The sequence below is a fragment of the Prionailurus bengalensis genome, chromosome B1 (assembly GCF_016509475.1).
Source record: "Prionailurus bengalensis isolate Pbe53 chromosome B1, Fcat_Pben_1.1_paternal_pri, whole genome shotgun sequence".
Classification (NCBI taxonomy): Eukaryota; Metazoa; Chordata; class Mammalia; order Carnivora; family Felidae; genus Prionailurus; species Prionailurus bengalensis.
The window spans coordinates 71,195,487-71,223,249 of NC_057344.1; the positions used below are offsets into that span (position 1 = coordinate 71,195,487).

The window sequence follows — 27,763 nt, forward strand, 5'->3', positions numbered from 1 at the left end:
TACTGTAAATATCTATACCCTAGACACATACACATGTATGTGTATATATATGTGTGTGTGTGTGTGTGTGTGTGTGTACATAACCCCATATATATAAATATATATATACACACACATACATACATATAGTGTATATAGTGATCACTGAAGAACAGGTTTAAAAAAGCAAACAAAACAGCAGTATAGTTGTTTGGAACATTGTTGTCACTTAGCACAGGTGAATGGAAACACTAGAAAGTCGAGAAATCTAATAGAAATTACATTAGATAATAAAAATATATTCCATTTATTAAGCATCCTCTTTATGCCAGGTTCCATTCTATTACTACTTCTTGGCACCACTCTGATTGCTATTATAGCTGATAAGGGATAGGGATATATTTTTTTATCAGAAGAGTCAGATGGAGCCTGTGTCCAATGAATTCTGAAATGTGCTTTCATGTTCTAAAGGCTGACCTTTTAAGGTGTGATTTGTGGTGCACAGTAAACAAACAAACAAAAAAAGGATTCGCCCTGTGGGGCAGCAATTCTAGTCTATGATAACTGTAGGCCCTCCTCGTTTGCCAGTTGGCACTTTGAAAGAGTTTTGTAAAAGCGACATATTAGGAAAAGGTATTATAACATTTCTATTGGAAGCAGTCACTTTCCTTGATGGGATTAAAGCTTCCCATGGTCAGAGGGTAGACCTTTCACAATACAGGACTCGGTGCATTTGTTGGCCTTTCAACACTCCTATTAGTAAGTGGGTTTTTTTTTTCCCCCTCATTTCATAATACACTGGTATTTAGAAGCTGGTTTCCATGGATATTGCCTGTAGACAGTTACGATATTTGGTGATAATAGTTCTGTATAGACTTCAGAAAAAATAAAATTTTCTAGAAACTGTTGTAGTGGATAATGTTCTCATAATATGTTGTATGTATTAATTGCATATTTTTTGACATACTACACATACAAAAGGAAATGTGATTGGTTTCTTAAGCGGTGGGGGGGGGGGAAGCTATGAGTTTTTTGAAATGACCTTTTTTACTAACTGGTTCATTCCTTTACTTTGCCAAAGAGGAACCTGAAGGCTAGAACCATTTTATTTGAACACCTATTTCCTAAAATAATCAGTCCATCAATCAGGATTGAAATGTTCTGCTCTTCTGTTTGTGTTTATTAAAGTACAAGTCTATGGATCTGTTCTTAGATGTCAAATGTTGAATAATGAATTTTGCTGGAATGCCTAAAATTTCTTTTAAACTCTGAGAATATTTTTTTCAGATGCATTGACTATAAATCATCTCATCATAAATATTCAAATATATATTCAAGTATCAATGTTCAAAGTAAATATTTAGAAGTTTTTTTAACACTGCTATTCAAGAACTGTACCTGAAATTCTCTAGTACCCTAAAAGGACAGATATTTTCATTTCCCTTTAGTATATTCTAAAACAAACTCATTTTATCGTTTTCAGAGACATCATCACCAAAAAGTAAATTTATATATCTAAACATATGAGCCTAAATGCCTTATGCTGCTGATCAGCCATTTAAGTATTTTCTTTTAAAACCAGGCCTGAAGTCATGATAATGCTTTGACAAGCATTACATGAATCCTGTCCAGATTTTATTATCACACTCCTTAAATATTTCTCTTAGGCTTAGATCAATCCGTATCTAGAGTACCTTGGTATTTGCAAGCATAGCGATGATTCGGCACAGATAAAAACTGAAAGAATCAATCCTATAGCAAAATCCTTTAAAGATGTCTTGATTAATGGTGAAATGGCCTTTTATAAATACGTTGAAGCAAAGAAATTGTAAGAGGAGGCAGCTGTAGGGTGCCTTTTGGTGGTGGTTCCTTGTGGAAATGATGCTTGAAAGTGTCTAGGTGTTAGGTAGATGAGAAAGTATATTCTTAGCCCTTCCTTCTTATCTTAAAGTTTGATACCCCTTAAGTAACTCTTTATATGTGCATTCCCATTTCTTTTTTTTTTTTAATTTTTTTTTAACGTTTTATTTTTGAGACAGAGAGAGACAGAGCCTGAACGGGGAGGAGCAGAGAGAGAGGGAGACACAGAATCGGAAGCAGGCTCCAGGCTCGAGGCGGGGCTCGAACTCACGGAGCGTGAGATCATGACCTGAGCTGAAGTCGGACGCTTAACCGACTGAGCCACCCAGGCACCCCTGTGCATTCCCATTTCAATATTCCAAGATATACTAAGCTCAGTAGTTGGGATGTTTTCAAGAAGTCCTCCTTTTTTTTTTTCCTATTCCTACCTACCTCTACTGGTACTCTCTCCCTTTACTCTCACCCTATTCATTGAAAGTAGAAGGGGAAATGACAAGATGATAATCCATCAGAGAAAATGTTTGCTTTAGTCTAAATAGAATGAATATTAACTCCATTTCATAATTTAGTTTCTCTAAAACCTTTCAGTACTACAGTGGTTCAGTTGTTGACACATAATAAAGGTAAATTGTTGATCATTCATAAGAACTGTTATTGAATTATTAATAATTTAATAGTGAATCACTCAGTATGTGTGTAATAAACAGCCACACACCACAGAGCATCACAGTAGGCAGGCCTAAATGTTAATGAGATCTTTTTCGGTAAAATTTATCACAAGATAGTAATAAAGAGTAGAGAAGTGTTCTTTAGAGACGAACATGAATCTTACTTGGGCAGCAGCCTCTGAATTGACATCGATTTAGCCACCTAAATCTCTGCATTATTTCAGTAATAGTACTATGATATGAGGTGATGTTCCTGTAAAAAATGCATAGGTACATGCAGGTAATAATTGAGAATAAGTAATCACATATTTCAATGGCTAATCAGTCTTCAAAAAAAAATTCTGAGCAAACAGGTGAGTGCTTGCAACATATTAAGTCATTTAATGCCCACCACAGTTGTAACATTGATACATTATTGCTATTGTACTCATTTTATAAGAGTAGAGAATACTGGCACAGAAATTAAGTGTTGATATCTTCACAATCTATTGATGAATCTGTCTTCTACTACAATGTAAAGAGCAACTGTTAATAATAGTAGCAACCATATGTGCTTATATTGTTTTGTCAGGTTAGAGTCTGGACAGTTATTTCCACATGGAAGAATGGCCAAGGGAGCTGGTTCTGGGGACTGCTATGAGCCAAAGTAGGGATCCATGCCACTTAGCAGTGTATCAGGAGCTCTGGGGTCTGTTCTTCCACGGGGTAGACTCTTCCATGATTTGCATATATATGGCTGCAGTGATGGCAGTTATTTAACACACACCACACACACACACACACACACACACACACACACACACACAAAGTGGCCACTTTTTGAGCATCGTATTTGTTAGGCACTATCATAAAGATTTTATATGCATTCCCTCATTTGATCCTCACAACAATCTTAATAGTTAATGAATAGTTTCCACATTTTTAAGGAAGAGGATCTGGAGAGTTTAAGTCAGAGTTCTCAATAGTGGATTATGAATACTGACATTTAGCTGGATGGTAAGTCTCTGTCGTGTTGTTTAACTAGGGGCAGTATGGTCTAATGGTTAAGAATACAGACTCTGAAGTCTGGAGCAAGATTCCTCTTGTAATTCCATTACTCTTAGCTGCAATGACTTTGCCTTGTTGCATGACTTCTTTGTACCTCAGTTTCCCCATTTATAATATGGTTATAATAATTATAGCTATAGATAGTGCTATGTTGGAAGATTGAATGAGTTGATAAAGTGCCTGGTACAGAGCATGTACTACAAAATGTTTGCTTTATTGTGGTGATTTTGTTTTATACAAATAATACTGAAGTCTTGTTTCTTAAAAATAATAGTGAAGTCATGGTTTTTTTTTCGGTCATTTAGTAATATTATGTGAATTTACTCATGCAGTGTTTATAATTTATTATTAAACTGATTATTATGCACTTTTATAGTTCTACCGTGAAAGACATTTCCCCTATGCAGTTTCTGGCATTTGTTGTTAAAAAAAAAAAAAAGACTACTGATATTTGCATATTGATCCTATATTTAGTCACTTTACTAAATTCTCCTCTAGTCCTGAATGGTTTTTAAAAGCCAAAAGCTTTGGAATGATCTTGGACACCTGTTTTTCTCATATCCTACACCAACTAATATGAAATGTACCTTAAATACAGCACTGGGGCATTGGGTGGCTCAGTCAGTTGGGCAGCTGACTTTGGCTCAGGTCATGACTTCGTGGTTCATGGGTCCAAGCTCTGAGTCGGGCTCTGTGCTGACAGCTCAGACCCTGGAACCTGCGATTCTGTGTCTCCCTTTCTCTCTGCCCCTCCCCCACTTGCGTTCTGTCTCTGTCTCTGTCTCTCTCTCTCAAAAATAAACATTTAAAAAAGTTTAAATATATACAACATGTAACCATTCTTAACCTCTACCTCCCCTACCATGCTGTAAACCACCCTATCCCATACCTACTTATTTCCAACTTCTTCCAGTATCAGTGCCGACCCTATTGTAGTCTATTCTCAAGGGAATCTATTATCAGTTAAGGATAGTTTTTCTCTTCGCTTTTTATTACAACATATATTTTATTTTCTCTAAAATAGCTAGAGCTCCCCCTCCTCCCCCCCAAAAATTGTAGTGGTAAGAATGGCTAACCCTGTCGTGATTATAACTTTAATGAGAACGGTTTTAATTTTATTTGATGTAAAACTTGCAGTTAGTTTCCGTTAAATAACTTTTTACCATGATTTGAAAGTGTAGTGCTAGTCACATTTTACTCATTTTTTATCTGCAGTTGATTTTATCATGTTGTTTCAGTATTTACTAATATGATCCTATAGTTTTTCTCCTGTTAATAATACTAAAACTTCATTTTTACCTTTGCCTTTATGTTCATAAACTACACCCATATTCTCTCATGAATTACTTTATCTTTTAATCCACTGGTGGGTGATATTTGATGAAATTTTATTTGGTATTTTTGCATTTCCCTCTTTATAAGTAAAATTGATCCTGATTTTAACTGATTTGCCATTTGTAAGGACTTTGATAGAAGGTTCTTTTTCCCCATTTATTGGAGATTTTAATTTTTATTTACTTTTTCCAACCTTATTGAGATATAATTGGCATATAACATTGTGTAAGTTTAAGGTGTGCAATGGGTTGGTTTGATACCCTTCTATATCTCAGTGTGCTTACCACCAGAGAGTTAGCTAACATCTTCATCAAGACACATAATTCCATTTCTTTTGTGTGATAAGAACATTTAAGATCTAATCTCAGAGCACCTGGGCAGCTCAGTTAAGCATCTGACTCTTGATTTCATGTCAGATCATGATTGCAGGGTCGTGAGATCAAGTCCCTCATCAGGCTCTGCACTGAGCATGGGGACTGCTGAAGATTCCCACTTGCTCTCTCTTTCTATGCCTCTCTCTAAAAAAAAAATCTAATCTCTTAGCAATTGTAATATATATAATATTATAAACTATATCCACAAAATTTAGGCTAGTTTATTTTATTATTAATGTAGGTAGATATTGTCAAATACTTGATATGGATTTTCAGTTTCTTCTAGAGATATTAGTTTACTTTTTCAGTCAACTTTGATAATTTACATTTTCCTGGGAAGTCATCAATTTCATTCAGCTTTTCAGATTTCATTGGCATAAAGTTATACAAAACATACTTACAAACTTTAAATACTTTTTTTTTTAAGTTTATTTATTTTGAGAGAGAGAGAAAGAGAGAGAGAGAGAGCATGTGAGTGTAAGAGGGGCAGAGAGAGGGGGGGGGAGAAACAGAACCCCAAGCAGGCTCAGTGCTATCAGTATGGAGCTTGATGTAGGGCTCGAACTCACGAACTGTGAGATCATGACCTGAGCTGAAATCAAGAGTCGGACACTCAACTGACTGAGCCACCCAGTCCCCTTAAATACATTTTTCTCTGTGATTGTTACTATCTTCCTCACTCCTAATTATGTAAATTCTTGGTCATACTCTCTATTTCCTTCTCTCCTCCCTTGTCCTCTCCCCCTTTCCCTCCTTCATTCCCTGTATCTGTCTATCTCTCCTTTCTGAGAACCAGCTTTTGGTTTTAATTATAAATTCTAATTTTGGCTTCAAATACATCTCTTATACTTTCCATTTCCATTAGTTTTCACCTTATACTTTGATTCGCTTAATTTTTCTACCTTTATAGGTTGAATTCATGAGTTCCAGATTTGCAGTGTTTTTATTTAGTAAGAAGATAAATTGAATCTATTAATTGCCTTCCATAAACTAGCCCACCATGTACAACATAACCATTTCTCACAGGTAGAACTATCATATTTTACTGAAAATTACTTCATCATGTGTTCTCAGCCCTCTGAAGCATGCTCGGTGGTCTGACTTACACATTTTCTAGGTAGGTTTAAAACTATCCATACAGAGGGGCGCCTGGGTGGCTTAGTCGGTTAAGCGTCTGACTTCAGCTCAGCTCACGATCTCGTGGTCCGTGAGTTCGAGCCCCGCGTCGGGCTCTGGGCTGATGGCTCGGAGCCTGGAGCCTGCTTCCGATTCTGTGTCTCCCTCTTTCTCTGCCCCTCCCCCGTTCATGCTCTGTCTCTCTCTGTCTCAAAAATAAATAAAACGTTAAAAAAATTAAAAAAAAACTATCCATAGAGAATTTAGAGTAGCTAAAAATAAATACACTAGTACCTTCCTCATCCACTGTTTCAGTTACTTGTGGTCATTTGGGGTCTGGTCGCAGATGATCCTCTTTGTGCTATATCATCAGAAGGTCAATAGTACTTAACACAGCTTCATAGTGTCTATGTCGTTTGCCTTACTTCGGCTCGTCACGTACGCATTTTATCATCTCACATCATCACGAGAGGAAAACAGGTGAGTACCGTGCAATAAGATATTTTGAGAGACAGAGAGATAGATAGATAGAGAGAGAGAGAGAGAGAGGGACCACATTCACATAACTTTTATTATGATATATTGATATAATTATTCTATTTTACTATTAGCTGTGGTTTTAAATCTCTTACCATGCCTAAGTTATAAATTAAGCTTTGTCATTGGTGGTATGTATGTGTAGGAATAAACAGTAAATATGGAGTTTGATACCGTTTGAGGTTTCAGGCACCCACTGATGATCTTGGAACATATCCCCTGCAGATGAGGGGGACTGTTGTATTACCAAATTGATTCAAACAAGTACTTGGAAAATGTATGTGCCCACATGAACAAGTTAACTCATCAGTTTTATTTGAATGGCCCTGAATGTTTCTCTAGCCATTGAATAACACCATTTAGCCAATTTGAACAAAGACACAAATTCTCTTCAGCGAGGCCTCAAAATAAAGCAAATATAATTATGGATGCATATTTCAAATACAGTACATAGAGTGGCTTAGAACTTAAGGGTTCTGGAGTTAGCCGTGGGTTCTAGAGTTCTACTGCCAAAGTGGAAGGAAGCCTTGCCTCTGCATTTAGTCTATGTGACCTTGACTAGGAGCTTAGGTGCCCTGTATTTTATAATCTAGGAAATGGACACAGTAGCAGTATCAGCTTTTTGTGATTTTTTTTTTTTTTTGTGAGGGTCAAATGAGTTTGTGAATAAAAAGCAATTGATAAAATTTAATTATTATTTTAAAATTCTTTTCAGTATGTTAAAGTGGATGTAGACATTTTGGTGTCCGAGCAGGGATCTGAAACTTGTGCGAATGAATAGTATTCTGCTAAGCTGACGTAGAATCCAGTAAGCACTGTGGAATAATTGGCATCTTACTGATTTTATTACCTTTGCCAACAAACTTGGGCTCCAGGTGACACTTGCAGAGCTGGGTCTTTTAAGGTCCGCGTGTATTTGTTGGCAGGGTCTCGTACTACTGTCGGATTCGGTAATTCATGAGGTAGGTTTAATTGATGGGGTTTTAGTGAGTTTGAATGAGAAGCAGCCTATTTTGCAGGGTTGGTTTATGTTTGTTGAAGGAAGCAGGGTGTCTGACAATTCTGTTTACCAGGGAATTTATTTCTTCGGTTTGCTCCTCACAATTCTTGCGAGTTGGAAAGCAGTCCTCATGCCCTCACAGTTTTTGAATTCCCACATGAGAACGAAAATTTTGTCTACAATACCAGACTTGTTTGTTAAACATAAAAGGACATAAATCCTCCATGGGTCCCCAGGGGTATGTTAGAGAAAGGGAGTGATCATTATAAACCACTTAGCGCTGTGTGCTCTGTATCATGTTGCCGTGAGAAAGTGATGTTTGATTGGCTCATAAAATAGGTTTAGTAAATCCTTTAAATACTGATGTGAGCAGTTGTGCATGTTGGAAATTAATACCTGAGAGTGTATTATAAGGATTACCGTGTCTCCAGAACAGTCACCTGGGCATGTGTAGATTTCGGCGTTTAAGGAAGATTACGTTTTGTAATTTCACTTTCATGTGTCAAATGTTGCTTGGTTTTTTCATTCCCCTTTCATTTGGCTGCGGCCTAGAAACATCTTTTGTCATTGTTTTCTCTCTAACTTGATGTTTTGAGCGATGCTATAGTATATAAACCAATGGACTTCCGCAATTAACTCCGTCTGCAGATATCGTTTGATCAGAAAAAAGAAAAACTTCAACTTATTAGGGAAGACAACTGGATTTAATGCATTAGTCTTTTTCCAATCGTGCTCCATATTCTCAAACATTTAAAGGAAATGTAGAATCAAGCGGCAGTGATTTTTGCTTTCATTTTTTCTGTTTTGAAGATTACACACAGTAATGAGGCATGGGAATACTTTACAGGTGGATCTTCACTTGGTCTATTTTACCTGATCTTGAATATGACTTAAGCTTTAAAAAAAAATGCTATTTTTGTAACCATATCCTTTAGCAAGGGGATTTACGGTTTCAAGAGAGAAAACTAAGCCTTGGTAAATAATGATGGTATTGGTATTTTTCAGCTCCATACACAGCTAAACAGCTGTCGAGTATGACCATAAAAATTGATGGTGGAATAATTGGGTGGAATATTGGGTGAACAATAGAATTATATTGTCATAGGACACCACTTGTGAAAAAAAAATCTTAAAAGTTTACTGTGAAACAATTCTGCTGTTTTATACACACACACACACACACACACACACACACACACACACAAAACAGTACTTTTTTAGATGTCCATTTCATTTAACCATCATGGAATGCAAAACCATGTAGATTTTTAAAGCACTGTGGTAAATGTGTGCACCACATTTACGTGGTGAGCATGTATGAGCATGTAAGAATTAATTGCCAGCTGTCTAACTGCAAATCCAGAAATTGTTATAAAGATTATAAAGATTGATTTTTTTTTAATGGCATCAAATTCAGTAGAAAATCTTCATGAAGAAAGTCATGATGTACTTCTCTTATTTGCAGGACAGTGATTTTTGTTTCAGGATCTAAGATAAAGCCAAGTTTAATTTTAATCGTTCCTTAATAAGTTCTTAACATGTATAATCCAGGTCTTCACATGTATAATCCAGGTATTTCTGTGTGGTTAAAAACTCCTTTTAAATACTTCTACAGAACTTACAAATCACATCAATACGTACTAGTGTTTATTTTCGAACAATAAGAAGAAAAATGTGTAATAGTAAAATAGTTAACGTGAATTGTTTCAGTTTTCTTGCATATGATCTTTTCTCATACAATGCTTCTATTAGATAATTTTGAAAATGGACTGAAGTACATTTTTGACAGTTTCTGTTCTGCCCAACCAGTTTATTGAAATGACTTCGTAATTGCCAAACCCAAGGGATACTTTTTGGTTTTTAGCGTCTTTGACCTTTCTTTGGCATTGGTACCGTCAGCACTGTGGATCTCTTCTGTTTCCGGTGGATATTTCTCTTCCCTCTTTGCTCAGTTCTGTGGCATCCCTCATAGTGGCTTTCCCCAAGTTCCCCTGACTCTTCCTTTTCAGGATGTGTTTGTTACAGGATCTCTTCTTTCTACCCGCACTTGTAATGTTATCATTTCCTGGCATTCCTCAGAGAAGTGGTGATTCTATTCCCTGCCAGTGTTACTCCCTCACTGAAACCTCCATGGCTGTGCCTCTTAGGCCCACATGGGCAAATAATGTGAACGAATGACGATCTGGGCATTTAAACAACAACAACAACAACAACAACAACAACAACAACAACAACAAAGAAAGTAGATGGGGATCTTTTTTTTTTTTTAATGTTTATTTAATTTTGAGAGAGACAGAGACAGAATGTGAGTGGGTTAGGGGCAGAGAGAGAGGGAGACACAGAATCCGAAGCAGGCTCCAGGCTCTGAGCTGTCAGCACAGAGCCTGATGAGGGGCTTGAACTCAAGAACCATGAGATCATGACCTGAGCCAAAGTCAGACGTTCAACCCACTGAGCCATCCAGGCGCCCCTGAAAGTACATGGGGATCTTTAAAGACAGAAAGAACATGTCTTTCCACTTGGTCCCAGTCTCAGTTGCAGTGAACGCATGAAGGCCTGGTGTTCATTCCTTCATCCGCCAAATACTGATACAGTATGTACTATGTTCCTGACACACAGGCGTTAGGGATAAGGCAGGAAATTAAAGACACCTCCTCTTCTGGAGCCGACACCAATTCCAGAGATCTGAACTTCATGGACTCATCCTAGGGCTAATGATACTTAGTATTACCAGATCTTCAAATTTAATATGTAAAAAAAAAAGCCAGAAATCCAGATATTCTGTGCCATTCCACTCTTTAGAATCTTGACTTAAATTTGTAAAAAGAAACAGAGCCTACTAAAACCGCACTTCCCTGTTTGCTACATTATGCCTACAAAATATTCTACCCAAAGGCCTTCCCACCTACGCCTGTTCTTCCAGCTTGATCTTCATCTGCTTCTTTGTTCCCCACCTTCTATTCCCAGCCCACCATGCTGGGCCCCTTCTTTCTTCTCTTGCATCTTACACATTGTCCTTCTCGCTACAATGCTTTTCCATTTCCCCTCCTTTCACCCCCGCTCAGTCAGTACTCATTGACAGCCCAAATGTTCCTTTGCAAACTAACCCTAATCTCACTGTATAGAATTACTCCTACTCTGCCAGTCTTCCACAGTATTTCCTACGTACTCTCATTAGAGCACTTACCAAAGTGTTTTATGGGCCCTGAGCCCAAGGAAGCTATAGTTTCATCTTTGAATCCTAAGAATCTAGCAGAACACTTTGCACCAAGTGAGCACTTCATAAATGCTTACAGAATGATCGACCAGGTCCCAAATCTGGCTCTCTTCAAACTAGCAACGGTGGTAACCTACATTAGATAGGTTTAGGGGAAAACCTCCCAAGCAGAGAACAAACAGATACAAAAAAAGCTTTGTTTCACATGTAAACTATCTTGATATGAAAATTATCTTTTCATATAAAATGGTAGTTATCAACTTTTATACCAAGGAAATCTGAAATAACTACGTAGGTCTGTTCTTTTCTAATTTTTTTTAATGTTTATTTATTTTTGAGAGAGAGAGAGAGCATGTGAGAGAGCAGGGGAGGTTCAGAGAGAGGGAGACACAGAATCCAAAGCAGGTTCCAGGCTCTGAGCTGTCAGCACAATGCCCCCGACGTGGTCCTTGAGCTCCCAACGGCGAGATCATGACCTGAGCTGAAGTCAGACATTTAACCAACTGAGCCACCCAGGCGCCCCTACTTAGGTCTGTTTTGTCCAAGTCCTCTAACCCCTAACCCCACCACTTTTCAGTCCCACCACACACATATATACCAAACTCCTAGAATAGTTCCACCGGTCGATTTACACGTTTGTCATTGATGACCGAGGCCTGTCATGTGATGTAGCAGGTGTTCTCCCCTTTGTATTTGAGTTTTCTTATTTATTGCTTTCAGACTCCCACGGTTATATTAAAAGTTCATGTGGAGGAGGGGGTACGGGATGCAGGATGGAGATTTATTGAATGGCACCTGTGAGCCAACGGTGTTTTAGGTACACACACGTCTCCTGTCCCAAAGTATCCCTGAGAGCTAAGTAGCATCATCCTCAATTTAAGACCAAGCAAAATGAGGCTGAAACAAGTTAAGTTACATGTCATAAGCAAGTTCTGGATACTTCTTCAGGATGAAGATTTATAAATAGAATTGGCCCGTTACATACTCTGTATATAATTTTCAATAATTTTTTTCTTCTGTAAATTCAGTACTGCACAAAACATATTATTTTTGTTGTCTAGTATCTACTGAATTTATATTTTTGAAAACGCCTACCCGTGATTCTCAACCGTGTCAGACCTACATTTTAAGAAATTTTTTGCAGTGTCCTCTTTAGTATTCTCGAAGGAAGTTCATAGAAGTGATCATCTATTTATATACACAATTGTTTGAAATATAAATATAATGGCATGTGTGCTATATAAAGCTAAAATAACAAAGTAAGTTTTATGAAAATAATGGATTTAAAATCATAAATACATATGCACAAGTATGCGAGGAAAATGCAAGGAAGTAGATATTTGCATCTTTTAAGTAGATTCATTGTGAATATGACAGTTCTAGATATAGACGAATATGTATATGTTTAATTGGTTTAATTGGAATACAGATTGTATAAGCAGTGTTTCTGTTCATGATATGTTTTTTTCCAACATAGTAATTCTTGCTAAGTTCCAAAACATAGAAACTTTCTTCAACTTATTTGATGGTTAAATTTCTGGAAAATTTGGTTTTACCTAAAACTGCAGAACATATTTGTGCTTACATGTGAAACAGCATTAGTTTCCAGACTCAGAGGAACTACATCAAAAATTTCACCTACATAAACGTCCGGTGAACTGTTTGAAAGGCATGGAGAACACGGGGCCAATACTCACTTCTGGGACTTTCCATTATTGAACATTGTTGGACTGTGCCTGCCACGTGTCATGGTGCTATCCCCACCCCTGGTCTCAGTATAAGCCAAAATGCCTCTGAAGATTTCTGGAATGTTTCTTAAGAGGCAACACTGCTCCGGATGAGTACCACTGATCTAAACCTTTCAAACCAAAATTAACATTTGTTGGAAAAATATTACGTATTCCTTATGTTTAGGATACTGTGTGCATTGCAGTGCAAATTAGAAGTATATAAAAACTGATTCCTTTCTTCAGGGATTTAACAGACTATGAAAATGGATCACTTGCATACATATAATGAATATTGAACATATGTGTTTATCAAAAAGAGAAAGAGGACGGTGAGCTGAGAACACCCAGAAAGGTCTCACAGAGGCAGACTGGTACAAAGTGAGATTTGAAGGGTGTGTATATAATGATGCGGCTGTAGAGAAGCTTGCCTCAGAGATGAGGAAAGGGAGCCAAGGAGTCTGACTAGGGTGAAAGCGTTACTGTCGGAAAGTAATGGGCGATGAGAATAGCATTTAAAATTGGAGTAAAACTATCATGTCCAAATGGAAATTACATTGAATAATTCATAAGTTGAATGTCAGATACGGTTGCTCCCTACAAAATATTTAAGCCTTGAGATGGCTATTTTTAGTGAATTTGGAGTTCATCACCAGCGGCACTAGAGGGCTTGGAATAGAAGAGTCATTTTGCCCACGTTGAGAAAGCATTTTCGATTGTGCCTCTTCTTCGGAGTATTTGATTATATTGACCCAGTTAAATTTGGAATGGACTCCTGGCTCTGGTCCATAGATAGCTGCCTTGTATCCATGAACATGGAATTTGAATTGCTAAAGTAACAAATGATGCTATGATCATGTGATGTTATGTCTCTTTTGCCTTTGTCTCTTGCAGGTATGATTTTGTAGAGGTTGAAGAACCCAGTGATGGAACTATTTTAGGACGCTGGTGTGGTTCTGGTACAGTGCCAGGAAAACAGATTTCTAAAGGAAATCAAATCAGGATAAGATTTGTATCTGATGAATATTTTCCTTCTGAACCGGGGTTCTGCATCCACTACAACATTGTCATGCCAGTAAGTACCACTTACAGATCCCCTGATTTAATTGGGTCAGTTATTTGCTTACCTTAAAAAAAGAAAAAAAAAAGGTGGGGGGCGGGGAGAATCAGGAAAAACAAAAAAACAAAACCTTTTCCCTACCTTGATTTTTTAATCCATAAACGTCACTGTAGTTATCACAAATAACTTAAATTCCATCACTACAGATCGTTAATCATTGGCCATGTTAAATACCTTTTCAGAGTAATGAAATAAAACATGTTTTTTTACAACTTTGAGGAGAAACCCCCTACCCAACTCCCCTGCAACTCACTATTCATTGTTTGTGGGAAGTTGCATAAGTACATAGTATTTTCTCTTGGAAAAAAAAATAGGAAAATCTGTATATTTATTGCTCTTCCCATTTAGATAATCATCAAAATTTGGACCATATAAAGTCTTCCTGAATTTCAAGTTTGAGTCATATTAAGTAATAAAATACAATTTTATTTTCTAGCATTTTTGTAGAACTTTCTTATGTGATACTCTTTTGCGTTTTGCTAAATGCTACTCTTACTTTAAAAAGATAAATTTTGAAGCTTACACGGGATTCTAACAGTTCGAATTTTCAAATTCATTTATATATTTGTTATGAATACATTGCAGACCTAGAAAGCCAGCACTGTTTGATATCAATACCATTTTAGCTAAATTCATGTCTGTAACTGCCCTAAAATTCCATATCCTTCAGTGATGTTTTACTTTTTCTCCCCCATTAAGGTGGCATCTTTCCTTTTCTGGACCTGCCAAAAATTTATTTTTTATGTGTGTGGTTTAGGAACATGTACACAACATTTTGTACATCATATTTTTCTTTTTATCGGGAGAAGTAAACTTACTAGCTCTTTCTAAAATCAGTGTTTTAGTAAAATGTACTTTAAAAAGTAGTCATCTCTGTCATCCTACTTATGCTAATATTTATCCTGCTTAAATAATACTTGTGGCTGTTCATGTTTGAAAAAAGAAGTTCTGAAGTTTTCACTGGACCTTAAGACACCTATTTGGTCTTTGTTACTATAGTTTTAGTTATATCCTGGCGATTTGTATCCTTTACATATTATTTCAAACATTCATATCTATTTGTTGCACAACAGAAATATTAAACATGCTTTTACTATTTTTATCACATTACTTATAGTAATTCTGAAGTACTCTTACAAATATGCTGATGTCACCTAGTATACGTTTTAACTATAATCAATAATATCACCACTTAAAATAACATAAAAATTGATATCTTCAGTACTTTTGACGGGAGATTTAACAAATCAGCAGGCACTCTGGGAACATAACATAATGTGGGTTACATGCATTAACATCTGTGTTCTTACTGGATATAAGAGCAATGCTCATGGCAGGCTAACAGTTCATGAAGCCAATTAGAAAATATGGAATCAATATTAAACTTTATATGTTATATTCTTATTGTAATGTTAAGTAGAACTTTCTTTTTTTGGTTGCCCAAATTCAAGTCTGTGGAACATGAAGGATTTGATTAGATTAATAAATTTAAATATTATTGTAGATATAGGTAAAAGAAACCATAAATTCAAACTGAAGTTTGAAAAGGATCTTTTATTCATTTAGTAACAGTAGAATAATTTATTGTGTAAAATCAACATTAAGGGAGATAGCTCTAAACTATATGTCATAAATAAATTGTGAATCTTGATCAGTTACCTTATATAGATTATTTAAGATATCCACACCTCTGTTCCATGATGAAATACTTTTTGCCAGTATAGGGTCTCTTCCAAAACGTCTCTTACTTTAATAATTTAGTATTCTTCTTTAAATTTATTAAAATTTAAGACTTTTATCTAGGAATGAGGAATGTTAATAGTAGACAAGAATGAGCATTTTCAAAAACCACTCTTGGTATCTATCGATACTGTTTTCAACAACCACTATTGATATTGTGATGATTTGTTTGAATAAAGCCACTAAGAATCTGTTTAACACACTTTCACAGTGTCTTACTTTAGAGAATTTATGAAGTTAAAATTTTTTAAGTCTGAGATGGCAGAGGGAGATAGGACTATACTTTCACCAAGTTGTACAGTCCACATCTTCAGTGTGTGTAGGTAGCATACGTAGTGTTCTTAAATATATAAAGATGAAACAATTAAGTTTCACTCAAAAACGTAATGATGGGTGTTATAACACAGCAAAGGTTTTATTTATCCCTAATCTGTGACAAAATAAAACTTGAAACTGGTGCGCCTGGGTGGCTCAGTCGGTTAAGCATCTGACTTCGGCCCAGGTCATGATCTTGCAGCTCGTGAGTTCGAGCCCCGCGTCAGGCTGTGTGCTGACAGCTTGGAGCCTGGAGCCTGCTTCAGATTCTGTGTCTCCCTCTCTTTCTCTCTGCCTCTCCCCAGCTCATGTTCACACTCTGTTTCTGTCAAAAATAAATAAACTTTAAAAAAATTAAAAAAAAAAAAACTTGAAACTGAGAAGATACTTATATTTTAAATAAATTCTCTTCTTCCCATTATATTACTTTAAATATGTATAACTAACAATCATCCTGCTACAGAATAAGACATGAAAGCTAAAATATATATATGCCAACATCAAGGGTTGTATTTTTCTAATTTTATGACTGCATGGGTTAGCTAGTTGTATAACTCACAGAGTTGTGTGGATTAAATAAAATACGTAAAGATAAAAACACAGGAAATTTATAGTGTTGTGCTCAGTTCTGGGGCACATTAGAGGTTCTTAATAAATACTTGAATGCTGAGTTGATGATACCATTCACTCACTCCAGCTTAACAGAAGATTCACTGACAGCTGTATTTTTATCTGTGAGAGTATATCCTGTTCATGAGCCTTGAAATGAGATAAAGCATCATAGGGTCTGTAGTAATTATCATCCATCCTCTTGACTCAGAAGGGCCCCGCCACCTGAATTTGACCTGCTATTGGAGATTTACTGTGATTAAGATCTGAGAGACTTTAGATGAAAGGTGTATCACCGGGTGCATCATTGAAATTAAATTCAGTGCATTTTTAAATAGTTATTGAAGTTCTTTGATAAGCTGTAAATATGGGAATTGACATTCTCCTGACATCCTTTGAGCCATGTTTTGCATGGCACCGAAGTTGACCTGTGCTGGCCTGCAGAACATGGAAATATGTAGAAATATACATAGGACATCTTCTATTAATTTGTCTTATGCTCAGGAAACCAGCAGCCATTGGGTTGCAAGAAACAAGAGAATTTGATGTCATGGTCCTTGTTGCCCAATAAATATGACTTGGTGATTTTGATTTTGCCAGATTGTTCAGTTCTGTTGGGTTTAAATCTATTTTGGCTATTTATCTACCATTTCGTAGAATCCTTTCTCTTGGTTCCTTGTATGCCTCTTCCCCAACACAGCCACACTCCTGTTCTCAATAACTGCCTGCAGAAGGGTGAGATTTGGTTAGTGAAAAGTTGACAAGCGATTTTGCTGTTAAGCCTTCCAGAATGTTTTGAATTATCATTGTGTGTTGCTAAATGACATCCTTCCCTCCATGGCCCTCCTCCCCACAATATTATTACTAGCCTGGAAAGATCCATCAATCTTATCTGTGTATCAATGAATGAAAGCCTAAGGGAAGAAAGTTTACCTTTTCAAGAACAGACTTAAAAGTTCTTGTGGCATTTGCTCAAGGGCACATGCCCCTCCAACCCCTGGATCATCTCTAATACTTTTTTTTTCTTTTTTGTCAAGGATGTACTTCATAATTAGCACACCCAGCTCCTCAAAGGCATTGGTCTCATTGACTGCAAACCCACCCTTGCAAAATAGGACCTTGGGGACCACTGGCCCCAATGGTCTCCTTTAATTTTCTAATGATAAAAATGATAGGAACCATAGGTCCTTAGTGGACTATTAGATTCCCGAACTGAGGTTTGCTACTGAGTGCCTAGCACACCCTGAAGCACCTGCTCACTAGTATCTCATGGTAGTTCAGCCAGTTTCCCTGGGAGTTGTCTAAACCCCCCTGGAGCTGTACTGACTTCTCATATAGTATGTGTTACCTCTGTTAATGTTGTATAATAGTGCTGTTTTGTCAGCTAGAGCACTGAAGAATCACACTAATGACACCAGGTATTCTCCTGGTCCTGATATATTAGAACTAGTTTCTCTCTCTCTCTCTCTCTCTCTCTCTCTCTCTCTCTCTCTCTCTCTCCCTCCCTCTCTCTCTCTCTTTCTGGTGGGAGTGGAACATCCCAAGTAGTTCAAGAAATTGGTGCCTACTTATGACACTATAACCATTAATGTGTATAATCATACTCATCAGCTCTTTTATAATTAGCTTAATATTTTGCATCTGTTCACACACGAACAAAAACTTCGAGTTTAATCGGTTCTTTTTTTTTTCTGGGACAATTATGGAGAAAGTGTATTTTAATATTCTTTATAGTCTACAAGTAAGGGAGACCATTCTGCAGCCTTCTTTTGGAGCACGAAATGGATATGTTTGATTCTAACTAACCTTTAAGTCTGGTTGATTCTATACCAACTTTAGATAGTATGTAGCTCAGCAGTAGAATTCTAATACATTAGTTAAAATTTTCAGAAACAGTGTTGCCATACATGTTGCCATTAAAAACTATGTTCATAACCACATAAATTTACTACATAAATTTAAAATGTTAGCATTTCAGTGTTATTTTCGAGAATTATTTATGGAAATATATACCCCCTTATGCCCCATTAATAAGTAATGAAAAATAAATTCATGCATATTGATGCCAAACAATATACATTCAGCTTTTATGATTGTGCATAAGGAGTTAATAATGTCTTTGATTTTTTTTTTCCCCTTCATGCTAAAAAAAAAAAAAAAGGCCTGGTAGATTAGCAGTGAGAGATTGTTTGGGAAGAAATGAAGCAAAACTGAAATAAAACAGTGCAAGCTTGTTTCTGTTTGGAGGCCACACACATTGAGAGCCCAGCGCACATTTCGGATCTCTTACAAAGAAAAGAAAATTTCTTGTTTAATTTTGGAGTAATTTATAATAGATTATGTATGTTTTACTCTGTGTACTGTAGCATAAGCACCATTATTTAAAACTGTTAGCAAACCTACAAAGGCTGAAAAATAGCATCTTTTCTTCTAGCATCAAAAGATCTTATCAAAAGTTTATTTGTAAGAAAATAAGCCTTAATATAAAAATATTGCATATTTTTATCAGTTACTTCAAAAACCCATACCTATTTTGAAGTAAAATATACAAACCCAAATATGAATATTTTTAGTGGTTTCATTCTTTACATATAAAACTATTCCTTTTGAGTATAATGTTGTTTGTTATATTTATATATCTGTTTTAAAACAGTTGTGAGATTTGAGGATTTTTTTTCTCTCTTTCCAAACCTGGTGAACACTTTGAAGGATGATTAAAATACTATTTATTGATTTCTTTTAAAACGGTGTTTTTGAATATTGTATTTTCCAGAATTTTTTAAAGCTTCCTGATCAGAAGTAATAACATAATATTTTCAACAATTCGTCTGCTCTCATTTTTTAATGTAATAAATGGGTCAGTTTAGATTAAGAGAAATAGATGTTATAGCTACCGGGCTAATGACTCCATATATTTTTATCTTCTTTCCTTTATTGCCTGAAAAGAGGAGTGTGGGGTGATGAATGAAGTGAAGACTCCTTTAACTCACAACAGTCTGTGAAACTCATCTTTTAAGTTGCTTCTAAAGTTTTTCTATTATTTATTTTCTGTTTTCTTTTTCCACTGATAAGTGACAGTTGTTTGGGTATCACGTATTTTTTATTCTTTTTAGTAAAGTTATACCCAGAGATGAAATAATACTAGAGAGTGGCACGCAAGTAATGTAGCTACTTTATAACCCCAACTATGGGTTTTCCTTAACAGTGATTTTTTAAATGACTTGTCCAGAGTTAAGTCAGTGCCTGGCCAGTGTGCACTATAGAAGGGTGTATGGTTTCTGTGGGGAAGGCTTAGAAGGACACTTGATGCCTGAGGTGCCATTAAGGAATGCATGACTGATTGCCAAAGTAGTTATTAATTATGCGGGATACGGAGAACAAAGCCGCTCAGTGAATATTGAAGTTGGAGGGAGAAGGGAGGAGGGGGATATTTTTTCCGTCCTTTCTGGCATGTGCCAGTAGGTTATTTCACTCTTAATATCATGTAAAGGAAAGTCTTAACTGAAGGCCAAATTTGCTTTTATGTTCAGGTTAAGAAAAATTCCAAGTAATTCTCAAACAAGGTATCAAGTTCATTTTCTTAGGTGGGGGTGGGGGGTGGGAGGAGGGGTAGGGGGGTGGGGGAACAGCATACCTGGAATAAAAAATACATACAGCAATATCGTAACCCTAATCCCATAGGAAACAAATTCAGTATTAAAATGTCAAGATTTTAAAAAATCGTGAATTTTCATAGCAAGTTGCACTGCATGCCTATATTACTATATTAAGCTTATTTTGATGAGTGAAAAATTCAGGTTTTAAACCTTTAAAATAAGTTTTTATTAACCTTAAGAGAGAATTAAGAGAAAATAATTGTTAGAATTTTTTTGTAGTATTTACAGAATAAAAGAAGTTATTTCAAATACTGTATCTCTATAGTATATAGTCTGAAACACTTTTTGAATGATTAGGTTTTTATTAAAATATACAGTGTAATTGTATATTTATGGAGGGAGTCTAGAGATGACAGTATTTTATTACATCAAAGAAATTATACAATTGCCACAAAGACTAAGCTTTTACTTGGCTAAGAGCTGTTTAATGTATTTTTCTACCAACTCCTACCCCATGGGCACAGTGCTCTCTTTCATGTGAAGATCATGGTCTCTTCCATTTCTACTGATTCTTTTTGTTCCAGTTAATTCCTAGCTATCTAAAAAAGAACTTCACAGATGGCACGATTTGTAGTTAGAAAGGAAAAGTCAGTTGGTGCTGCTGCAGGGATGGTAAGAGGCAGAAAAACCACTTTAAGTTGATGCACAAGGGGTTATAAATATGAATTTAGGAAAGCTTGAAGTTTGATTGATTCATATTTTATATCTCAAGCCACAAATATTTAAAAGCTTAGACTTCATATGACCCTAAACCCGATGGAATGATTCTCTAGAAGTTGGTTGCAATTTAAAATGACAACATAAATACTTTTGTCTTCAATACCCCATCCATTCTCCTGTTACGTCTTCTGGCATGTATTGAAGAATATTTGACGAAATATTTCATTGTGAGAAATTTTTAAAATTTATGGCATTGCCCTGGGTCTCTGAGAACTCACTTTGCTTTGAGGGAAAAGAAATGTATACACACAACACACATGCATACACACACACACACACACACACACACACACACACAAATATACTACATGAATAAGTATAATAGAAATGGTTTGGAAAGATTTGGAGAAGAGAGACAATTGTTCAGAACAGACAGATATTATGACTCTTTAAGGAAAAAAAACAAACAAGCAATCAAACAGAAACCCTGGAAATTGCTTAGTATAGACTTGATGTCAAATATATTATTAAAAATTTCTAAGGGCGCCTGGGTGGCTTAGTCGGTTGAGCGTCCGACTTCAGCTCAGGTCATGATCTCACAGTTCGTGAGTTCGAGCCCCACGTTGGTCTCTGTGCTGACAGCTCAGAGCCTGGAGCCTGCTTCGGATTCTGTGTCTCCCTCTCTCTACCCCTCCCCTGCTCATGCTGTCTCTATCTCTCTCTGTCTCTCTGTCTCTCTCTCTGTCAAAAATAAACATTAAAAAAAATTAAAATGTCTAAAGAATTTATTAAAAATCATATTACCAAATATCAAAGATGGTGACCCTCTTTATCTGGAGTGGTGCTCAATTATCTGCATCTTCAAACATGCTTGGGGACTCTGATACAAGATGTTCTCACACTGAGCTTGTGGGTGAGAAACCTCTCTCCACTATAACTGAGCAGATGCAGAGAGTTTTGCTACAAGATGTTGGGGAAATACTTTTCATATTCAAGCAAACATGAATATTTTTTGGAACAGCTGAGAAATTCTGCATGAATATTTTATTGCTAACATACTCCTGTGTTCTCTATATTTCAAGATTACAAAAAAGTGGAACTTTCTCATAGAATTAGAAATGGATAGATTTCAATTTAAAATTTTTTTTTATGTTTATTTATTTTTGAGATCGAGAGAAACAGAGCACAAGTGGAGGAGGGGCAGAGAGAGAGAGTGAGGGAGACACAGAATCCAAGGCAGGCTCCAGACTCTGAGCTGTCAGCACAGAGTCCGGTGCGGGGCTCGAACTCACAGACCGTGAGATCATGACCTGAGCCGAAGTTGGACGCTTAACTGACTGAGCCACCCAGGTGCCCCAGGTTTCAATTTTTAATGCTTGCATTTGTTGTACTGACTTTTCTAAGCTATGTAGTGAGGCTTATCAGCTTTGTCAACTGTCAGTATCTCTTACCCATGTAACTAGAATCAATGACAATCTGCCTTCTTCTCTAGTTCAGCACTAAGCTTGGCTGATAATTCACATATGGCATAGATCCAGCACTGAGGCGTGGTTCTAGACTAGATAGTCATGTATCCTGGGGTATAAAGCACTATTCTTAGTAAAATAAGGCAGTCCCAACCACGAAGAAATATTCTTTCAATCTCCTCAGACATTTTTTCACATGTAATTCCAATTTTTGTCTGAATTACACTTGCAATTTTTTAAAAGGCAAATATTTCTCTTAGACTTGTTACAAAAAAGCAGGTGTCCCCAATTTCCTCTGTCCATACTACTTTCCTGTACTTTGGAGGCAAGTACTTCCACTTCGTTTAACTGATTCTTTTAGGATTGACCTCTATACCTTCATGTAACATGCTTCTGTTGCTACTTCTTGCTTCTTTGGTTTTAAAGAACTATCGATGATCTTCACTGACTTCCCTCTCTGGAGTACGAGGCTTTCTTTCTTTCACCCTCCTGCATTTACCACACATGCAGAAGCATCCCGTCATTGGCTTCTCTATTATATCCTGATTATATCAAGATCCAAATCCATTGTGTACATTATGGTGGCCATGTAATCATTTTTCACCGCTGAGCCATAAAGTATACTGTGACTGCATTTCCTTTCCTGCCTTGTTTTATTTTGTTTTCCTTAGAGTTGTGTTAGTTTTTGGTTTGCTGCTTAGCTTTCTACGTACGTATCAGCTATTCATCCCCAAACTGTTCCTCAAATTGTGTGAATCTCCTCTCAAATTCATGTTCTCTAATAATTTCACTGACCAGAAGAAATCTCTGCTGAAACAATCCAGTCTACTTCAATTTAGATTGATTTCCCTCTAGACCTGCCACACAGCTGTCATCCTTGGGGTGCCACCCACCTCCACTCCCCCCATCATTATCTTGAGTATTTCCTTTGTCATTTTCTTGCTTTAGATCTCTTGTTTGCAGGATCTTTTGTCTTCTTCTCTCCTTTGCTTCCTGTTTGGGAAGAGAGTAAATGAATTTACTGTGAAAAAGGAGCATCAGAGATACAATTTTGTGGGCTTGAATAACTGAAAATTCCTTCACTTAACCGTCAACCCTAAATGAATACTTGGCTAAGTCTAGAATTTGAGTTGGCCACTTAAAAACTGACTGGACATTCTGTGTGTGTGTGGATAGGCTTGCTGACTGCAGTCTTCTCTGTATTGTGAGTTGGCCAGGTCAATTCCTTGAAAGCCCCCTGATTCCCCTAATCTCTTTTCTAAGGGTTATAATCCTGGCTGCCAGTTCTCTGAAATGAGAGCAGAGTGGATTAAGACTGAGAGCCTCGGCATTAAGTGTAAACACATTTACTCAACCTCCGCCATAACCCTATATTCAGAATATCACTGCTCCCACTCTGCTTGGGTTCCCCAGTCCATCAATCCTCAGTGTTATTCTGTTCAGGGAAAAAAATTTGAATGAGTCAGTCTCCTGCCACAGTGGGAAGATAGATTTGGAGTGCCTGACAGCTTCATGAGTTTCAACCAGTCTTCCTGTTTTTAGCTCCCCTGTCCTTCCCACTTCTATCAGTACTGATGTCAGTACATCCCAGAGCTTTTTGGTTGCTCTTTCGTGTAAGCCAGGTTGCTTCTTGATTGTCTCCCTGCGCAATTTTGGTCCACCAATCGAATGTTTGCACACCTACCTGCTTTTCAGTTTCCCAAATTTTACCACCGTTGGCTCCTTTCTTTGGCCTTGAAGAATTATGCATTTAAAAATTATCTTCAGAATCAATCATTTTAGGAGAGAACAGAGTTCAAGTCATCATATTTGTCTTTATTCATATAGTGATGTCCTTATCAAACACTAAGTTTGCATTTGATCAACAAGATACTCAAATTCCGTTCAGTATTTTGAGGGCATGGTATGTGCCAGGTGCCACGCTCTGTAATTGACCTTGAGGGACAACTCCATTATTTTTCCATGCCAGATGAAACATCCCTTATAGCAGTTGCTTTGCATCATGGTGCTAATATTACATTTCCTTTTTTAATGCTGGGGAGTCATAGGTAGGACTTGACGTTGATTAGCCACTTAGCGTATCCTGAACTGTGTTGTAATATTAGTACTATGTCCAGTAGTATCCAATAGCATAACAATCATGGTTCATTAATTTTATGGGTTAGTTGTTACCAATTCACCATATGATCCATACCTTTTAGAAAATGCTATCCTCATAGTTTTCAAATATTTCTCCATTTGAGTAATGCTGTTGATGTATTTGAATGCCTTGAATGTTACAACTAGAGCTTTAAAAATTTTACTTCTCTTTAAGATGACATAATGGCTATTTAATGTTATTTTGAAATCACATGAATCTTAGTTTATATACAATATAAGCATCAATTCTTACTTCCTCTTAGAACAAAAGTCAAAGTTAAGTGCAATTAATGTTATATACTTTTGAAGAGGTTAATTTTTGAAAGTCAAGTATATTGTAAGCATATATCTTTTTTGACGTTTATTTATTTTTGAGACAGAGAGAGACAGAGCATGAACGGGGGAGGGGCAGAGAGAGAGGGAGACACAGAATCGGAAGCAGGCTCCAGGCTCTGAGCCGTCAGCCCAGAACCTGACGTGGGGCTCAAACTCACAGACCGCGAGATCGTGACCTGAGCTGAAGTTGGATGCTTAACCGACTGAGCCACCCAGGCACCCCTATTGTAGACATATTTTGGAAAGGAAGTGCTTAATGATATCAACTTGGAAATAGTTGAATTAGGCAGAAGAGAATGATGAATATATATTGAAAGAAGTACTGGGCGGGGTGCCTGGGTGGCTCAGTCAGTTGAGCATCTGACTTCGGCTCAGGTCATGATCTCACGGTGAATGGGTTCAAGCCCCGGATGGGGCTCTGGGATGCTGACAGCTTAGAGCCTGGAGCCTACTTTGGATCCTGTGTCTCCCTCTCTCTCTGCCCGTAACCCACTTGCATTCTATCTCTGTCTCTCTCAAAAAATAAAATAAAATAAAATAAAATAAAATAAAATAAAATAAAATAAAATAAAATAAAATAAAAAACAACATTAAAAAAAATGAGATAGAAGTACTGGGCTTGATGGGTGCTTTTATATCATCTGATGCCCATAATGCAGTATTATCACCGTTTGATAGATTAAAACTCAGAGAAGGTCACATACTTAGAAGTGAGGATATTAAATAGGGCTTTCCTAATTCTGGGTAAAGCCAGGCTGCATCTGGACTACTTTGGGAAGATCACTGATGAAGGGAAAACAAATGTAAGATTTTCTCTCACCACCTTTGCTTTCTTATCTACTTCTTATTCTTCTATCCCATTTCTATTTTCATCTTTCCTTATTATAACACTTAAGTATTAAGAAATAATACAATAGAAAATTGATTATGATGTCATGGATACTTTAGAAACTTTGAGAAGTTGGTGAACTGAGTGAGAATTTACCTGCTTTTTTTTATATATATAAATGAGAGTCGCGATGAATATTGAGGATTCAATTTTGCTTTCTCCACACAGTTACCTTTAAAATGCAAACAAGGGGCACCTGGGTGGCTCAGTCGGTTGAGTGCCGACTTCAGCTCAGGTCACGATCTTGGGGTCCCTGAGTTCGAGCCCCGCATCGGCCTCTGTGCTGACAGCTCAGAGCCCGGAGCCTGTTTCAGATTCTGTGTCTCCCTCTCTCTGACCCTCCCCCGTTCATGCTCTGTCTCTCTCTGTCTCAAAAATAAATAAATGTTAAAAAAAAATTAAAAAAAATTAAAAAATAATGCAAACAAGACTTATAGCTCCTTTAAAAGTTACTTTTGAAGTAGGAGCACCTGGGTGACTCCGTTGGGTAAGCCTCCTACTCAGGGCAAGATCTCACAGCTCATGAATTCGAGCCCCAGGTCGGGCTCTGTGCTGACAGCTCAGAGCCTGGAGCCTGCTTCGGATTCTGTGTCTCCCTCTCTCTCTGCCCCTCCCCTGCTCGTGCCCTGTTTCCCTCTCTCAAAAATAAATAAACGTTAAAAAAATTTTAAGTTATTTCTGAAGTAAAGACAGTTTCTTTTAAAGAAGGTAAAAATGCACATGGAGTCAATATTTCACTGATTATATTTCACTGATCGGTCAAATTTCATCACTATTGAAAGTTACCATAGTTACTTGCGAGTGCATTAGCAGTCTTTTCAGCTCCAAAGAATTTTTCAGAATTGTGTCATTAAGGAGACTTTCAAGGCTAAAATGTATACAAAATAAATAAATAAATAAATAAGCTAAAACTGAGAAGCATGGCATGGAAAAGGAGATTTAATTGGAAGACTTCTATCAAGCACATCCTAAATGTAGCACTGTGGAGTACAAAAGACCCCTGGCATTTTTAGTCTTAAATGAGGCAGTCTGTGCACAGTCTGAAATATAATAGGCTTTTGATAATCTTTAAAATGAACGGAAAAGGAAACACAAATCTTAAGGACTGATATACAAGGGAATGACCTGTCACAGCTATTTTCAGGGCGACGCCTCTGGGCGAAGGCCCCACTGAACTAAGGGAGGAAATTCCGGAACCAGGATGTCTCTGTGTCAGTGCCCCCGGGCAAAGGTCTTGTATCTGCCTAGGTGTTTCCACTCTAGTTACGTCAAGTCCTCTTTTGTTTAAGCGTGAATAAAAGCTGGTATGAAAATACCTGCCTGGTACCTTTCCTGTGTTTCTCCACTGCAAGTAGTTATTCAGAAGACGGATTAAGGCTGTCATCTGTTGCCTTAAAGGACTATATGAATTATCTTAAGTACTTCCAAAGCAGGTTTGCTAAAGAAAGCCAAGGTTTATGTTAGAAACTACCCCCCACCCCGCACCACCATTGCATGGATAATAGGAAAGGCATTGAAGTGGCAATTATCTAAGACTCTAAAATAAAATCTGAAGATAGGAGTTGGAAGTAGGTGCGGAGAGGTCCCAGTCAGCTCAGGTCGTGTCCACTCTGTCCTCTGAGATTGTGCCCTTAAATTTTATAGCACTGCTATAAAAAGGAAATGCCTTTTTCCAGTGGAATAACATTCTGATAGGGTGAAAAAAGAGAGAGAGAAAAAAAAAAAAAAAAAGCAAAACACTTTCCTGCCGGGTGTAAGTTAATGAAATAGCATTAAGTGTAATTAGTTGTTTTAGGAAAAGACATGTGAAAGACAGTGAATTGTTAGAGAGACAGAGAAACACTGCATGCCAAAACTTGACTCCCAATACCTGGGAGAGGCAGTATTAAAATACATGACACATCCTTTGGATCAGATTCTTTAGAAGTCATCTCAAACATTCTGACACAAATATTCACCCCCCCCTTCTTTTT

General features: G+C 37.0%; 1 protein-coding gene across 2 annotated transcripts in view; it reads left to right on the forward strand.

Moving 5' to 3' along the window:
• The window catches only part of PDGFC (platelet derived growth factor C), a 206,676-nt gene that overhangs the window by 137,008 nt on the left and 41,905 nt on the right, over nucleotides 1-27,763 (forward strand). For both annotated transcript variants that reach the window (XM_043566784.1, XM_043566782.1), the window contains exon 3: nucleotides 13,755-13,935. In XM_043566784.1, coding sequence (XP_043422719.1) covers nucleotides 13,755-13,935 — 181 coding nt within the window. The remainder of the gene's footprint in view (nucleotides 1-13,754; nucleotides 13,936-27,763) is intronic.